The 12,527-nt window shown below is 47.1% G+C and overlaps 2 protein-coding genes across 6 annotated transcripts in view; both read left to right on the forward strand.

Moving 5' to 3' along the window:
- The window catches only part of CNR2 (cannabinoid receptor 2), a 27,634-nt gene extending 23,337 nt beyond the window's left edge, over positions 1 to 4,297 (forward strand). For 4 of the 5 annotated variants that reach the window (XM_077775833.1, XM_077775835.1, XM_077775837.1 and 1 more), the window contains one exon: positions 569 to 4,297. In XM_077775833.1, coding sequence (XP_077631959.1) covers positions 569 to 1,684 — 1,116 coding nt within the window. In that variant the 3' untranslated portion in view covers positions 1,685 to 4,297. Of the gene's footprint in view, positions 1 to 542 lie in introns of all 5 variants that reach the window. The other variant, XM_077775836.1, reaches the window with a different exon arrangement.
- A 2,080-nt stretch (positions 4,298 to 6,377) lies between these two features.
- FUCA1 (alpha-L-fucosidase 1) overlaps positions 6,378 to 12,527 on the forward strand; it is a 22,132-nt gene continuing 15,982 nt past the window's right edge. The window contains exons 1-4 of the mRNA XM_077775770.1: positions 6,378 to 6,795; positions 8,229 to 8,363; positions 10,256 to 10,393; positions 12,269 to 12,374. Of these exons, the coding sequence (XP_077631896.1) occupies positions 6,416 to 6,795; positions 8,229 to 8,363; positions 10,256 to 10,393; positions 12,269 to 12,374 (759 nt within the window). The 5' untranslated portion in view covers positions 6,378 to 6,415. The remainder of the gene's footprint in view (positions 6,796 to 8,228; positions 8,364 to 10,255; positions 10,394 to 12,268; positions 12,375 to 12,527) is intronic.

The following is a 12,527-nucleotide window of genomic DNA, read 5'->3' on the forward strand; positions in this document are numbered from 1 at the left end:
AAATTCATTATCCGACATTTATCCAGATTTATCTAGATTCCTGTTATTTTATCTGGCACCCTACTGGCATGAAGCCAAAGATGAATCTTTGTTGTTAAAGCTTCAGGCTCTTACTTTCCAAAGCCGGCAAACAAAACAGAACAGAACAAAAACACCAATGGGAAAGCGCCCTCCCGTCTCATCACTCTGGATTCCATTTTTTTCTTGATTTTGATTTCCTCTCAGTTTTTGACCCTTGTAGATTTCTCTTCCTTGAAAAGGGAAGTCTCAGAACTGGTCTTTTTTAAAACAGAAGACCAAAACACTCGCAGGCCACTTCTGCTTCTTGAATTCCCAAGTATGTCTCCTAAAAGCAAAACCAGTACAGACCTAGTGACCCAGTAGAAAGGAGCAGGGGCAACATACAGAGGAACAAAAAACAAACGTTTTTCAAAAACTGAAAAGTATAAATTGTTATTTCAACAGAAGCTCCATCCACACAGGTAAAGGGCTTGGCCAGAGCTGGTGATTGTGGGAAGTCATTATGATGCTAATTGAAATAGACTCATTTCTTCTCATTGTACCACAGCAAAGGCTTCTTGGTGAGCCCAGCAGGAGCCGAGGGACCCACCCCATGGAGAGACGCTGGGTGATGGAGGCAGCCAATGGCTGCAAGGATGGCTTGGATTTCAACCCCATGAAAGAGTACATGGTCCTGAACGGTTCCCAAAGGATCGCTATTGCGGTGCTGTGCACCACCCTGGCCCTGCTAAGCGCCCTGGAGAACCTGGCTGTGCTCTACCTGATCCTGTCCTCCCACCGGCTCCGGAGGAAGCCTTCCTACCTGTTCATCAGCAGCCTGGCTGTGGCCGACTTCCTGGCCAGTGTGATCTTTGCTTGCAACTTTGTAAATTTCCACGTCTTCCACGGCATAGATTCTAAGGCTGTCTTCCTGCTGAAGATTGGCAGCGTGACCATCACCTTCACAGCCTCTGTAGGCAGCCTACTGCTGACCGCCATCGACCGCTACCTCTGTCTGTGCTACCCACCCACGTACAAAGCACTACTCACCCGTGGGAGGGCACTGGCCACCCTGGGCGTCATGTGGGTCCTCTCAGCCTTGGTCTCCTACCTGCCCCTTATGGGATGGACCTGCTGTCCCCGTCCCTGCTCTGAGCTTTTCCCCCTGATTCCTAATGACTATCTGCTGGGCTGGCTCCTGTTCATTGCCTTCCTCTTCTTCGGCATCATCTACACGTATGCGCATGTTCTCTGGAAGGCCCATCAGCATGTAGCCAGCTTAGCTGAACACCAGGACAGGCAGGTGCCAGGGATGGCACGGATGAGACTGGATGTGAGGTTGGCCAAGACCCTGGGGGTGGTGCTGGCTGTGCTTTTCATATGCTGGTTCCCGGTACTGACCCTCATGGTCTACAGCCTGACCGCCACCCTAAGCGACGAGGTCAAGATGGTCTTCGCCTTCTGCTCCTTGCTCTGCCTTGTCAACTCCATGGTCAACCCCATTATCTATGCCCTGAGGAGTGGGGAGATCCGCTCCTCTGCCCACCACTGTCTGGGCCGCTGGAGGAAGCATCTGAGGAGACGTGGGTTTGAAGGAAACAAAGAGCTCCCCAGGTCCTCAGTCACTGAGACAGAGGCTGATGTGAAAATCAACCCATGGCCAGATTCCAGAGGACCGTACTGATGATTGCTGACGGGGCCTCTCACAGTTTTAAACAAGCTGAGCCAATCATTTTACTCCCCAGAGGAGAGAGGGCACCCTTGAACCCTGTTGTCCTACTTGAGCCATCCCAGCGGCCTGGGACACTTACCCCTTTTCGCTGATGACCGATGACACCCACCCCTGGCAGGTAGCCTGGCCATATGCCTATTTGCACGCAGACTGTTGGATCACTAGGCCCCGTGAGGAGGGGCAAGGTGGGCAAGAGGCCTGGGCAGGCTCAGCGCACATCAGATCAGGGGAGCCTCCCCCACAAGATGGCTTTGTGCTTGCATCCTCCAGAGATCACAGGGGCCAGATAGAGCCTTCAGGCTCAGCAACAAGGGACTTGGAGGAAATCTGAGGAAAAGAATGGATTCTGTTCCTGGGATCTCAAAGTATTCAGACGGGATGGCTGGCCAACCCTGTTCTTGCTTAACTGTCGGGGCCTCCTTGGCTCTAAGGCTCTGAAAGACCCCACTTGCTGGTCACCCTTTCCTCCTGAGGACCATGAACTTTGGTATAATGGGGCTCAAGGGTGTCGATCCACCTCTTTTGTAGGTAATTGACAAGTCTCCAGCTCAGGGACTCTTGCTATTAGGGCGATGCCCCCCCTTGACATCCTGAGACTCTCCACTCACAGCCACTGTGACCTAGGTCCCTGGGGGACACATGAGAGGCTGGCCCTTTGCAAGACACAGAATTTTCAGAGCGTTTTATTGACCCTGTGAAGTCCAATTGGGTGGTTTGGTTCCTCTGGAAGCAAGCAGTGCCCCAGTCTAACGCAACTCCAGGAAAAAAAAAGACATTCACTAAGATTTCATAAACTCCCAAATTGTTCCCAGCTGTCCCTCAATTCAGTGCCTCTGTCTCCTCCACGCCTCTATAGCAAAAAAATAAACAGTGCAAGTGGAAGGAGAGAGAAATTCCCTTACCAGGTGCCAGGCATGGGACTGACATCTCACAGTCTGTTATCTCCAGCAAGAACGTAGCCCCATCCTTCCGAAGATTCTAGGACACCTTTATTTTACATATCAGGGAAGCTGGGTTCCTACCAAAGAAGCTTAACACAGTAGAGAAATTGTTGTGGGTGGGGCAGATTACAGAGGAATTCTAATGCAATTATGTGGGACCACAGACAGAATAAAAGGAAAGATATTGATTAAACATGTCTTCATTTAATATGTACAAGACAAGGTGTCCACTATTCATTCATTCATACGCCCATCTCACAAATACATGCTGGCCTTTGTGCTATTTGCAGGTCCTGTTTGCAGCCATAAATGAGACTCTGCCCCTGTCTAATGGGGCTTACGTTCTACATTCTGGCAGGAAGACAGCCACTGATGAAGAACATTACTAGTAATGGTACAATGAAGGAAATCATAGGTCAAGTGATAGGGATTAAGTGAGGCAACTTTAGGTTGGTCATAAAAGTCAACTGGCTTTTATTGAGAGTTTACTATGTACCACACACCAGGATGAGTGCTTTCAAATGAGGTATTTGACTTAGTCTTCAGGATAACCTGACCAAGAAGGTTTTGGAATCCTCACTTTATGGACAAGGAAATACCTCAGAGTATTTTGCCTGAGAGGCAAAAATCACTTGCATAAGGTCACATTGCTGACAGGTACCCAAAGCTGGGGTTTCCAAAGCCTGACCCCTTTACCACTAACCTTTTGGCCTAGTTCAGTCCAATTCTGTCGATGAGGAGTAATATTCAATTTCTCGAACATCCGATTGCTGCCTTCTTAACTCCCCATTATTTCTCAGCGTGCTTCATTTTAGATCTTCTATTAATTTCCTGTAACAATTTTCCACAAACTGAGGGGCTTAAAACAACAGAAAGTTATTCTTTCATAGTTCTGGAAGCTACAGTCCCAAATCAAGGCACCGGCAGGACCATGCTCCTTCCAAAAGTTCAAGGAGAGTATCCTTCCTTGCTCCTTCCTGCTTCTGGAAGTTCCTGCTGTTCTCTGGCCTGTGGCAGAACTCCAATCTCTGCCTCTATCTTCATAGGGGCCTGCCCTCCCCACCGGTCCTGGCATCTTCATCATTGAATTAAAGGCACATCCTGATCCAGTATGACCTCATCATAATTTAACAAATGACACCTACAAAGGCTATGTCCAAATAAGGAAATATTCACCGGTTCTGAGTGTACCTGAGGTTTGGGGGCAGCCATTATTCAACTCAGTACAGTCCCCGAGGACAAATCCCACCCTTCTGTTATAGCCCATATCATGGACTGTGTTAAGTGGCAGTCACTGGCTAGTTCCCCCACCCACCCACGAGATGAGCTGGACATTCACCTCCTGGCCTCCAGTGCTCCCTGACAACCCAGCATAGTGCCCCAAGAGGGCCAGTCAGTATCTGTGGAACCAAACGGCTCCTGAAAAGCGTTTTGGAAAAATCAAACTTTCTTTTAACCCAGATACCTATCTTTGTGGAAGGCAAAGGCATGGCATGACTTTTTCAAGGTGAATTTGTGGTTCCTTAAAGTTTGGGCATGCCTTTCTTTAATCATTGGTGGGGTCTTTTCTCATTTTCACAAAGAAAATGCCCAAGTGCCTGGCACGAATTGTGCAAATATTTATTGTTTAACAAATAAAACTAGAGTTTGAAAATCATATGCACTGGGGCGCCTCAGTCGGTCAAGTGTCTGACTTCGACTCAGGTCATGATCTCACAGTCTGTGAGTATGAGCCCTGCAAGGGGTTCTGTGCTGACAGCTCAGAGCCTGATGCCTGCTTCAAATTCTGTGTCTCTCCCTCTCTCTGTCCCTCCCCTACTCAGGCTCTGTCTGTCTCTCTCTCTCTCTGTCTCTCTCAAAAATAAATAAACATTTTAAAAAAATTATTTGGGGGCGCCTGGGTGGCTTANCATTTGCACTTCCACACTTTCTACCTCTCTCTTTTCACATTCACACTCAATTTCTGCTCTAAGTAAAGAACTAGAGTTTATGGAAGAGGAGAGCAAGTGGGGAAAGGAGCCCTGGATATCACTGAGAACTGTCCTCATTATTTAGATGAGGGAACGGGCCCAGACAGGGGACAAGACTTGCCCAAGATGAGCCAATAAGGTGATACCCAGTGCCAAAAACGCAGGTCTCCCAACTTCCGGTTTTATCCACCCGTTACCACGCCTTTCACTTGTCCCTGCAGATTTACTTTTGGTATGAGAATAAGGAGAAGTGAAGGTCACAGTGTTCCATTTTATCTTTTCCAAGATGAGTTCCATAATGTCAAAGACCATTACCCACGCTGATCACTAGAAGATATGTGCAAATGGGTTTGGTTTTGTTTTTCAAAGTTGTCCATGCTTACTGTTCTGGGCACTATTTTAACATAATCTTGCAGAGAAAGAAACACAGAAAATAAAAAAGCTGTTCAATCACCAGCAGCCATTGTGTTTCCTTTCACTCCTTGAATGAGGAAGTGCTTGGTTCTGTCAACATAGGCTCCAACCCCTCCCAGGGTGCAAGAGAGACGCAGGCTGTAGAGAGGCACAGACGCCATATCTGGAGACCAGGATTCTGGTCCCACCCCCGGCTCAAACTAGCCTTGTGATTGGGGGAGACCCCAGTCCCCTCTCTGGCTCTCAGTTTCCTTCTCCACACAATGGAAAGAGTAGGGAAGCTGATAGTTTCCAGGATCTTCAAAGTCCCTTCAAACTCTAATGTGCCGCAGCTCTCTCACTGATACATGGGGTCTAGCTGTGCCACATGGGGTCATGGGACTTCCCCCACCTGCTGGCCTCCCCTCCTGCTTGGGCACACAGAACGTAAAATTGTACAGGAACTGGTGACATCCCTGGACTACATTGACACGGGCACCCCTTGGGCCTGGGGCTCTCAATTTTCTCACCCTGCTATTCTAAAAACATTCCTTAGTGACAGCCTGTTTGCGGGTACTGTTTTTTGTTTGTTTATAAAATTTCCATCCAAGTTAGCATACAGCGCAATAATGATTCAGGGGCACATGCCAGTGATTCATCCCCTACGTATAACACCCAGTGCTCATCCCGACAAGTGTCTTCCTCAATGCCCCTTGCCCATGTAGCCCATCCCCCCACCCACAGCCCCTCTAGCCGCCCTCAGTTTGTTCTCTAGGGTCTCACTTTTCCAATTAGATATTACGCTCTCTGAATTGCATCAGAATTCTCAAAGCAAGTCCAAGAAATATTAGACGGGCACAGTGTTCACAGAGGCTCTTCCTTTCTCAGGTCCCGCTCTTCCGCCTCCTCTTCGCTGGCAATGCTTCTGCCATCCCTCTAACCCTGCATTTCCGCCTGGGCTGTCACTATGCCCTTCCATCTGGCATTCCTGCCTCCAGGCTTGCTCCTCTGCATTCATGTTCAAAAAGTCACCTACGGCTGCAAATGACAAAACGCACTAGTCCCAGCTCTCAGCACTCACCGGGACGTCCACACTCTCACGATTTAACCCAGCTGTGATTTCCTTTCCTCGAGTACCCTTGGACCCACAGCGGATCTCGGTCGACGGCGCTTTGCGTTTTTCTCCCTTTGAGCGCCAGAGGGCGCTGCAGGAACGGCCGCGGAGAAGGGGAAGACACTCTCCAAGCCGCCTAGGTTGACACGCCCCTTTTCCCTTCCGAGCCAATCATTAGTTAGAGTGGGCGGAACCGGGCGGCCCGCACCTGCGCGTTAAGAGGCGGAGAAGAGGCTCCGAGGCAGCAGCGACTCAGTTCTCGGAGATGAGGTCGGGGGCGGTGGGCACCCGGCTGGTGGTGCTGCTGCTGCTGCTGGTGCTGCTCCGGGCCGCATGTGTGCGCGGGGGCCCGCATCGGCGCCGCTACACCCCAGACTGGGAGAGTCTGGACTCCCGGCCGCTGCCGGAGTGGTTCGACAAGGCCAAGTTCGGGGTGTTCGTGCACTGGGGCGTGTTCTCGGTGCCGGCCTGGGGCAGCGAGTGGTTCTGGTGGCACTGGAAGGGCGAGGGGCTGCCGCAGTACAAGCAGTTCATGAGCGACAACTATCCGCCCGGCTTCAGCTACGCCGACTTCGGGCCGCAGTTCACCGCGCGCTTCTTCCACCCGGACACCTGGGCCGATCTCTTCCAGGCGGCCGGGGCCAAGTGAGTGTCGCCGCGGGGACCGGCGGAGCTCGACTTCCCGGCCCGGGAAGGGAAGGGGAAGGGAGTGCTGGTGTGCAGTCCGTTTGGACAACAGTATCGGTTCTCAGTCACCTGCTCTTCTCAATGCCCTGCGCACAGAAAAGTGCTCGGGAAATGTCTGAACTATTTTGACAACTGTTGGAGCTTGAGTGCGGTCGGTTCAGAGAAGCGAGAGTGTGGCGTGCTGAAATGGGGAAGGGAGAGGCTGTTAAAGGCCGGGGCCAGTCCTGAAGGACTCATCCAGGAGGGCAGTATGTGAAGTCAGGGGATGGTTCCCTTCAGCTTCTAGAAGAATTAGCTTGGCCAGGAAGGAAGCAGGTTGGAAGAGGGTAAGAATGGTGGCAGGGAAGTTTCCCGACTCCTGCCTAGAGTGGCCTTCCACCCTTACCTGCCTCCTCCATCATCCTCTGGGTTTTAGTTTCTCTTGGACAAGTTCTTTTGTACTAAGGAAAAATTACAGCTGATATTTAATAGCGTTTGCCAATAAATATATGGGAATATAAGGCTTGAATCAATGGAGGTGGTGGTCACTGTCTAATAGGAGACTTGGGGATCCGTAATTTACAAATGACAAAAAATTAAAATCTGGGAGACATCCTTTGTCCAGACCCCTTATTTTGTGGCCCAGCTGATTAGCCCAGACAGAGGAAGGAAACTAATGCCCTACATCCAAATCTCAGGACTCCAACGCGAAGGTTCTTTCCACCACACCAGGGGTCTGCATGCTGTGGCCAGAGAGATGGGTCCTCTCTCTGATTCTGTAAGTTCCATGAGAGGAAAATGAGTTTTACATTTTAAAAGGGTTTAAAAAAGAAAAAGAATATGCTACGGAGAGAAATGGGGGCCACAAAGGCTGAAGTACTATCTGGCCCTTCAAGTCCTGGAGCTCTGTGCTACAGCCAGCCCAGCGATTAGATGATCACGTGCTGGCTTCCTCTCTTTTTCTGCCATTAAAGCAAATGAGATGTTGAGTGATTTGGTTGTTATTTCAACACTTACTTGTCTCCCCTTGGCTTTTGGTCTTTTGTCACCTCTGTAAGTGAGAGGCAATTCAGGTGGCCTTTGCTTTTACTTTTCTATCATCTGCTATTTCCAGGACCAGAGAGCTAAGGTGCACTTCTTTTCCCTTACCTACTCCTCCCTTCCCTCTGGGCCTCCTCTTTGGCTGGGGACTAAAGACTTGTCTTCCTTAAGTCCGCTTCCATTCCTAGAACTCCCCAAGGGCAGTTGTGACTGCAGCAACTCCCTGGGTGTAGCTAATGCAGTCACTCCTGCACACATTACCTGTAATCAAGTTCTCCTGACCATTTCTAAAACCCTCAGGCAGGCTGGTTAAGTTCACGCTTATGGTCCGCTACCTGCTTCCTTTGCTCATGTAGCTTTGATATCCACAGATACGTAGTCCTGACAACAAAGCATCACGAAGGCTTCACTAACTGGCCGAGTCCTGTGTCTTGGAACTGGAACTCCGAGGATGTGGGTCCCCACCGCGATTTGGTTGGTGAGTTGGGAAAAGCTGTCAGGAAGCGGTAAGGATGTATCTACAGATGGTTTCTGTGTCGTCTCTTTTGATATATCCTTTCTCTCCACTCTTGTGCCGCCTCCTCTAAGTTTGCATTTAGCCAGTAACCCGCAGCGCTCTGGCCTTTGAACTAACCGTGTTTGATGCTCAGCACTTTTCATACAAAACTTTTCATGACACCGTGAGGGAAGTTCATGGCCTTGTGAAGGTGAAGGATACCCAGCTAGACCACAATGCCTCATTTGCATTCTGTGAAGGATTCTTTCTGGAAGGTCTGGCAACCCAAGGCCTACTCTAGTGGCTGATGAAGGACCGGGTCTGTCAGCTCTGTGTCCACCTTAGTCTGTCAACATAGAGCTTGGCAGGCAGTCAGAGAAAGTTTGGATAAAGGGTAGATCAAGAGGGAACTTACTGAAAAGGGCAATTAGAGCAGCCAAACAGTGAGGTTAGGAGCCTCTTGGTTGATTCTAATTAATGCTCCCTAATATTTGTCAACTTAATAAGAAGTAACTTTCCCAAGAGCACCTGGGAGGCTCAGCCAGTTAAGCATCAGACTCGATTTCGGCTCAGGTCACGATCTCACGGTTCCTGGAATTGAGCCCCACGTCTAACTCTGTGCTGAGAGCTCGGAGCCTGCTTGGGATTTTCTCTCCCTCTCTCTGCCCCTCCCCTGCTGGTGCGCGCTCTCTCTCTCTCTCTCTCTCTCTAAATAAACAAACATTAAAGAAAAAAGATAACTTCCCAAGATCAAAGGGCAGGAAATGGCAGAGGTGAGATTTGAACCCCGTTATCCTGGTTTTGTGCCCTACAGTTCTAGGTATGTTTGCGTGTAGAGAGGAAAAGTGGTATCTGTACCCTGCCCAATCCTGCTCCTTTGTGATTTGCTAAATCCCTGTTTAAGGGGCAGGCCAGCTGCCTATTCGTATAAGTAAAGTTTGATTGGAACACAGTTATGCCCATTCATTTATGTGTTATGTCTGTGGCCGCTTCAAGCTACAGTTTCAGAGTTGAGATAGAGACCATGAGGCCCACAAAGCCCAAAGTGCTGTGTGGGCCATAAAGAAAGTGTTGGCTGGCTCTGTTCACCTGAGCAGTATTCAGTCTCCCGGTGCTGTGCTTGGCTCAGCGCCCTGCTGTAAAACTCTTGAGATGTTGATTAAATCTGGATTTTCCCATCCTTGATTTTGACCTTCTTTGTACCTAGTTAGGCCCCAAGTCATATGATGAAACACTTAACTCTGATTCTTTCTGCCTTATCTTTGTGCTGTTGCAATGTTATCTTACTTCTTACTGCAGTATAGCATCTCTGTGACACTCACCATTTATAACACAAAACAAGTTTTATTGTGTCCGAAAATAGGTCACTTTGATCCTTTTTCATTTTGGTTAAGAATTCTTAACATTTCAATGTTAAGAACTATTAGTAAATCTTAGGTAAGTGAAACAATAAACCTACACTCATTAGTTTCAACTATATAGAAAACATTACTAGTGATCGTTTCTGAGTAATAAGATTTTGGATATTCTTTATACTTTTTTCTATTTTCTAGTGTCTCTAAAATATGTATTCTTAACTACTGACAGAGAAAACAGTTTTTAAAAAAGAATTCTATGTCATTACTGAGATAATGGACATAGGTAAAAGAGGGTTTAATAAATAACATTTGGTGTTAAGATAGTTAGGTATAAAAAGTAGTCACGTGTGTTATCAAAAACCCAATTGTCTTGTTTACACTAATGATAAGACATAATTTAAGGAAATGGTTTGGGATCCCAGTGCCCATTCACCCTCACGGGTGAGTTTCACTGGGACGTAAAAATGCTGCTGCTGATTTTTCTTGAACTAAATTATTTTTTCTTTGCTTAATGGGCAAGTGCTATTCTCTTTTTCTGTTTCAGGAACATACGTTATGGACTTTATCACTCACTTTTAGAATGGTTCCACCCACTCTACTTACTTGATAAGAAAAATGGCTTCAAAACACAGCATTTTGTCCATGCAAAAACAATGCCAGAACTGTATGACCTTGTTTACAGGTAAAAAAAAAATTTTTTTTGGAGGGGGATTTATGACTTTTATCAGTGAAATTAGAGCTTCCTATAGGATACTGTTAAATTGGGGGGAAAGGAAGGAACATGAAAAAAAAAATCTACAAGACACCAAAATAAAAATGGTAGTTTGTATTAAGACAATATATTTTTTTCTTCCTCTACTCCTCAAAACTCCCATAATGTGGTCATAATTACCTTATATACAAAACCAGGGATGGTGGCTAAGTCAAAACTTCCATTCCTCTTTACATGCTATTTTCTTTGTTGGGACCTTGCGCCTCCAGGCCCAAAGGACCCTGCTTGGATTTGGCATCTGGCAGATTTGCATTTGAATCCTGACTCTTGTTCCAAGCCTTGAATGACTCCCCTTCTGAGCCTCAGATTCTTACTCTAAAGTAGGGAAATTATGCCTTTTATATAAGACTCCAAATAATATGTGGAAAGTATCTGTCACCTTGCCTGTACCAGAATAAGGGTGACATTATCATTACTATCATTAAAGTGGCCACTTTCACATTGGGGTTCGTCCCTAGTCTTCAGCATGTTTTATTTCTAGTTTGCCCTTCTCGCATCTGAGCCTGCTGCCTCGCAAAGCATGGTGGACCTTTAAACCCTAGAGGCAGCCATCTCTGCCTGGACTCTCATTTTAGACCAAAAAAAACAAAACTCCCTGCATCCAGATGACTTCCCAAAGGAAAGAGTACAGTCGTAAGAGACCAGCAGAGGTTTGGAGTCAGACAGAACTGGATCTGAAATCCAGCTCTTTTTCTTGCTGGCTGTATGGCCTTGAACAAACTCCAAATCTTCTTAGATCTCAGTTTCTTTATCCATGGAATGAGGTTAATAGACACTGCAGGGTTGTCGTGAAAACTAATGAGGTAGTGAGTGCAAAGTGCCTAGTACCGTTTCTCGTACACAGTAAAACAGACCGTCTGCATTCCGTCTACTTGCCGTCCTGCTTACAGAGCATGGCACAGGATCAGGCATCGGGTACACTTGCATTGGAGCTCCAGCTCCTGTTACTTACAAGCTTTGCCACCTAAAACACACTGGCCTGCTGCGCATCAGGTTCTTGCTCTCTAAATGGGAATAATCATGCTTACGTTCCAGGTGCGTGTGTGCATGGGCCCACGCCACATGGAGCTCAGAGTGTCAAAATGTGAGAGGTGGCCACTATGGCTCAAGTGGACTCAAAAGATCCTTTATAGTTGAAACTGTGGTAGTTGTCCAGAACAATGTGTTTGGTGGAATAGTTCAGGATCTTTTTTTTTTTTTTTTAAAACATTTATTCATTTTTGAGAGACAGGCCAAGTGTGATTGGGGGAGGGGCAGAGAGAGAGGGAGACACAGAATCTGAAGCAGGCTCCAGACTCTGACTCCAGGCTCTGAGCTGTGAGCATAGGGCCTGAGGTGGGGCTTGAACTCACGGACCATGAGATCCTGACCTGAGCTGAAGTCCGATGCTCAACTGAGCCATCCAGGCGCCCTGAGGTTCTTAATACATCTTAAAAGCAGTTTAATCCTATAGTTCTAGAGCACCGCTCTTTTGATTGGAAGTAGTTGCTGGAAGGAAACCAGATTGTATATATGCTGATTACAACTCTTTTTCAGAAGACATTGTAAAAAGATTAGGAGGAAATATACCAAAGCATCGTATATTAAATAGCGGTTATGTGAGAAACCATAACAGTTAGAGTTGTTATTTGTGTCTCCTTAGTCTTCCACATTCTCTGCACCATGTAATTTTATGGTACTTTCAAAATGGGAGAAATTTTTTAAATGTGTGTTACAAAATAGATCCGTAAGACCTTACTGTGAACAGATTCAGATGATAAACTTTCCTAATTGTGTATCTTCCAGGTATGAACCTGACTTGATTTGGTCTGATGGAGAGTGGGAATGTCCTGATACTTACTGGAATTCTACAGAGTTTCTTTCTTGGCTCTACAATGATAGTCCAGTCAAGGCATGTGATTGTATGACTTCTCTTTTATTTGCCTGTTATGAGAAAAGAAAGAGTAAGGAGCCAAGATCTGGAGTACTAACAGTGACAACAGCAACAATAATAAATACTAATAGCAACATGGAGGTGGTAGGGACCAGGGAACTTCATGGCTAG

The sequence above is a fragment of the Crocuta crocuta genome, unplaced genomic scaffold (genome assembly GCF_008692635.1).
Source record: "Crocuta crocuta isolate KB4526 unplaced genomic scaffold, BGI_CrCroc_1.0 scaffold127, whole genome shotgun sequence".
Classification (NCBI taxonomy): domain Eukaryota; kingdom Metazoa; phylum Chordata; class Mammalia; order Carnivora; family Hyaenidae; genus Crocuta; species Crocuta crocuta.